Here is a 5,119-nt window from a genome sequence, read left to right as displayed (position 1 = left end):
CTTTGATTAGTTCACCGCCATCAGGGCCCATTCAGCAGTAGTGAAGCCATTTCAGGCCCAGTCAGGGCAACAGGGGATCCTACTAGTAGGGTCGGCCTGGAGGGAGATCCCAGCAGCAGCGGAGGCCCCCATGCCCTAGGTGTAAGAAGATTCATTTTGGGGCCTGCTTCATGGACCAACCCATATGCTGTGGGTGCTGTATGAGGATTCATATTAGAGGGCTTGCAATTTGTTCCGCCAGAGTATGGGTAGGGGTACGGCACAGCCAGCCAGTTCTGCAGCCACATCATCTGCAGCAGCTCCTCCAGCTCGAGGCCCTCCAACACCCGCAAGGTGTGGTGCAGCAAGGGGTGGTGAACAGAGCTCGAGAGGACATAGTCGTTTCTATGCTAAGAGAGGTTGCCAGGCTCAAATGCTTCTCCAGATATTGTCACAGGTATATTACTTGTCCAATCTCATGATGTATATGCCCTTATTGATCCCGATTCCAGTTTGTCCTATGTCACTCCTTATGTTGCTATGGAATTTGGGATAGAACCCCGAACAACTTCATGAGCCGTTCTACGTATCTACTCCAGTCGGTGAGCCTATTGTAGCCGTGCGGGTTTATTGGGATTGTGTTGTCACGGTGCATGGTTGGGACACCATGTCCAATGCTATTTTATTGGGGATGGTTGATTTTGATGTAATAATGGGGATGGAATGGCTTTATTCATATTTTTCCAAGCTTGATTGCTGAACTAGGACAGTTATGTTTGAATTCCCAAATGAGCTGGTTGTTGAATGGAAGCGGGATGATGTAGTGCTGAAGGGGCCACGAAGATGATCAACAGGGGGTGTATTTACCATTTGGTCCGGGTTACGGACACCGATGTTGAGGCACCTACACTTGAATCCGTGCCAGTTGTGAATGAATTACCAGAGGTCTTTCTTGATGTGCTCCCCGAGATTCCACCAGACTGGGAGATTGTTTTTGGGATTGATATGATTCCAGACACGCAGCCTATATCTGTTCCACCTTACAAAATGTCACCGGCAGAATTGATGAAACTAAAGGAACAATTGAAGAATTTGTTAGAGAAGAGTTTTATCCGGCCGAGTGTGTCGCCTTGGGGCACGCCGGTTCTCTTTGTAAGGAAGAAAGCGGGGTCACTAAGGATGTGTATTGACTATCGGCAACTCAACAAGGTCACAATATAAAAATAAGTAACAACTACCAAGGATAGATGACTTGTTCGATCAATTGCAAGGTGCTAAGTATTTCTCCAAGATTGACCTAAGATTAGGGTATCACCAATTGAAGATCAGGGAATAGGATATTCCGAAAACATCTTTCAGGAACCGATATGGGCACTTCGAATTTCTAGAAATGTCTTTTGGGCTAACAAATGCCCCGACAGCTTTCATGGATCTTATGAATCGAGTCTTCAAGCCTTTTCTTGACTCCTTTGTTATAGTGTTCATTGAAAATATTCTTGTATATTCACAAAGTCGAGAGGACCGTGCCGATCATCTCAGGGAAGTTCTACAGACTCTATATCAGCACAAGATGTATGTGAAGTTTTTGAAGTGTGAATTTTGTCTTCAATCTATCACATTCTTGGGTCATGTCATCTCCAGAGAAAGAATTAAGGTTTATCCGCAGAAGATCGCAGCTGTGAAGAATTGGCTGAGGCCTACAACTCCAACAAAGATTCGCAGTTTCTGGGGCTTAGCTGGGGATTACAGAAAGTTTGTGGAGGGGTTCTCCACTCTTTCCTCTCCGTTGACTAAATTGATGCAGAAGGCAGTTAAGTTCCAATTGTTTGATGCGTGTGAAAAGAGCTTCCAAAAGTTGAAATCAAGATTGACTACGGCACCAGTGTTGACCCTACCAGAGGGTACAGATGGGTTTGTAGTATATTTATATGCTTTGAGGTTCGGACTTGGGTGTGTATTGATGCAACATGGCAAGATGATCGCTTATGCTTATAGGCAACTAAAAATGATGAGAAAAACTATCCAAAACATGACTTAGAAAATGCGGCGGTAGTGTTTGCGTTAAAGATTTGGCATCATTATGTGTATGGAGTCCATGTGGATATATTCACGGACTATAAGAGCTTTCAATATATTTTTAAGCAGAAGGAATTGAATCTAAGGCAGAGAAGGTGGCTTGAGTTGCTCAAGGACTACGACATCGATATTCTATATCATCCGGGGAAGGCTAATATTGTGGCAGATCCTCTTAGCCAAAAATCCATGGGTAGTTTGGCTCACTTGAAGACACATCAAAGGCCGTTGGCCAAGGAAGTTCATCGGTTGGATAGATTGGGAGTTAGTCTCGAGGACTCTCGTGAAGGATGGGTGGTTGTGCAAAATAGGGTTAAATCATCACTTGTTGTGGAAGTCAAGTTAAAGCAATACGATGATCCATTGTTAGTACAATTGAAGGAGGGGATTCATAAGAATAAGACTATGGCTTTGTCTCTTGGCATGGATGATGGTACACTAAGGTACCAAGGACGATTATGTGTTCTGAACGTAGATGGTCTCCGGTAAAGAATAATGACCGAGGCTTACCATTCCAAGTATTCCATGCACCCGGGCTCTACAAAGATGTACCATGATCTTACTGAAGTCTACTGGCGGAATGATATGAAGAGGAATGTAGTGGACTTTGTGGCAAGATATCCAAACTTTCAACAAGTAAAGGCCGAACATCAAAGGCCCGGTGGGTTGGCACATGACATAAAAATTCCGATGTGGAAATAGACTTTGTGGTGGGACTACCTCGCACGCCTCGCAAGTTTGACTTGATTTGGGTGATTGTGGACTGACTCACGAAATCATCACATTTATTACCTGTCAAGGCTACCAATACAACGGAACAATATGCTCAGTTGTACATCAAGGAAATAGCTAGGTTGCTTGGCACTCCAGTTTCTATTATCTCCGATTGAGGGGCACAATTTACATCTAACTTTTGGAGGAAATTTCAGCAAGGTATGAGTACTCGGGTGAATCTTAGTACAACCTTCCGTCCGCAGAGCGACGGGCAGTCTGAGCGGACCATTCAAACGCTCAAGGATATGTTGTGCGCTTGTGTTCTTGACTTTAAGGGTAGCTGCGATGATCATTTGCCACTCATATAATTTTCCTACAACAACAGTTACCATGCTAGCATGCAGATGGCGCCGTTCGAGGCTTTATTTGGTAGGAGATGTAGATCTCATATTGGATGGTTCAAGATTGGGGAAGCAAAGTTGATAGCACCAGACCTCATGCATCAGTCTATGGAGAAGGTTAAAATCAATAAGGAACAGTTGAAAACTGCTCAAAGTCGCCAGAAATCCTATTCTGACGTGTGTCGCAGGGATTTGGAGTTCTAGGAGGATGATTTGGTATTCTTGAAGGTTTCTCCCATAAAGGATATAATGTGGTTTAGGAAGAAAGGGAAATTTAGTCTGAGGTATGTCGGACCGTACAAAATCATTCAGAGGATTTGGTCATGTGGCTTACAGGCTTGAACTACCTCCAGAGATGTCTTTAGTGCACCCAGTGTTTCATGTCTCCATGTTGAAGAAGGTGGTCGGAGATCCGTTGCTTATTGTTCTGGTTGAGACTATTGAGGTTAATAAGGAATTGACTTATGAAGAAATTCCAGTTGACATTTTTGATAGGCAAGTCTGAAAGCTAAGAAATAAAGAGATTGCCTCCACGAAAGTATTATATCAAAACCAACAGGTCGAAGAGGCCAGCTGGAAAGCCAAGGAAGAGATGAAGAAGAATTATCCTCATTTATTTGAATAGCTATGTATTTGTGTCCATGGAAAATGTTAAAAGCTAGCTTTCTACAAATTATGTTTCCCCTGTACAACTTATGTTATAGATACTCCTTTTTGGTAATGCAATGTTCATGGCATTGTGGCCGGTGTTGTTTTCATGGTGTTTTACATCGTTGTGTTATGATTATGCTGTTAGGACTGGTTCTGGGATTCTCTGACATGTGTATAGCCCAATTACAAGGGGAGACTCTGACAAAAGATTTGGAAATTTAGGGAGTTAGTGAAAACAATTTTGGTACTGCTGGTGTGTGAAGTAACAGTTGGGTCACATTGGATGCTAATGGCAGATTTTGTCCCTCATTCGAGGATGAATGATCCTAAACGGGGAGGATGTAAGGTCCCATAAAATTTTACCTTAAACCCGGGGTTTCATGGTGTCGAGGTGGGCTAATGTATTTGAGGGCGCGGCGAACTTGCTCGCCGCGATACAAACTTTCTGGGTTGAACGGTGCGTTGGGGAGATGAAAAAAAATTATTACTGAACAGGGGATTTCTACTATCCATTATGCGACCGCAGAACTACTCCATGGACCGCAGATCTTCCGCAGAGTGAAGCAGAAAAATAGCCAAATTTTGAAGGTCATTTTGCAGTCAAATATGTGGCCGCATAATCATTTTGCGGGCCGCATAATCATTTTGCGGGCCGCATTTCTGTCGCAGAAATAGCATGAAGATTTTTGGAGGGAGATTTTGCTGTCCATTCTGCGGCCGCATAATTGATATGATTGCCACATACTTGGCCGTAGACTAGACCAGGCCAGCCCAAGTTTTGGGACCATTTCTACGGTCCATTTTACGGGGCGTATACCTGATCTGCGGTGCACTCTGCGACCGCAGAGTTGAGTTCGGAGGGTCTATTTTCTGATTTTTATAACCCGACCCCATTTGATTAAAAACCATTGGGTCTCGTTTAGAAGGCAAAAATCTGCCATTTTAGAGTGAGGGGAGTGCTTTAGAGAGAGTGGAGGAAGCCCCAAGTACTTGCTAAAGCTTTGAAATTCAACAAGAAAAACTCACAAGGTCTTCACCCAAGATATACGATTCTTCTCCCTAGCCCTTAATTTAGGGATTAGAATGAAAGTAGGTAATAAGAAGTGTGATTCTTGCGTGTTATTTATGCATACATGTACCATCAAGGTTGGTGGCAAGGTTATTAGGATAAAATGGGTAAACATTGGGTTGTGGGAGGTAGGTATCCACCATAGGAGAACCTTGAAACCTTAATGAACACTTAGTGCTTGATAAAATGCTCAAATGAACTGAAACCCTGAGTATCTTCCTAACTATGGTTC

At 43.4% G+C, this 5,119-nt stretch overlaps 1 protein-coding gene across 1 annotated transcript; it reads left to right on the top strand.

Moving 5' to 3' along the window:
- The first annotated feature begins 244 nt into the window (after nt 1-244).
- On the top strand, nt 245-739 carry LOC138901312 (uncharacterized). Its single transcript, XM_070189068.1, has 2 exons — nt 245-436; nt 536-739. Exons 1-2 carry the CDS (start codon nt 245-247, stop codon nt 737-739), a joined length of 396 nt encoding a protein of 131 aa, XP_070045169.1.
- The last annotated feature ends 4,380 nt before the right edge of the window (nt 740-5,119 follow it).

Source organism: Nicotiana tomentosiformis, chromosome 11 (assembly GCF_000390325.3).
Source record: "Nicotiana tomentosiformis chromosome 11, ASM39032v3, whole genome shotgun sequence".
Classification (NCBI taxonomy): Eukaryota; Viridiplantae; Streptophyta; class Magnoliopsida; order Solanales; family Solanaceae; genus Nicotiana; species Nicotiana tomentosiformis.
Note: the sequence above shows the minus strand (reverse complement) of the source record. Positions and strands in the feature narration are given on the sequence as shown.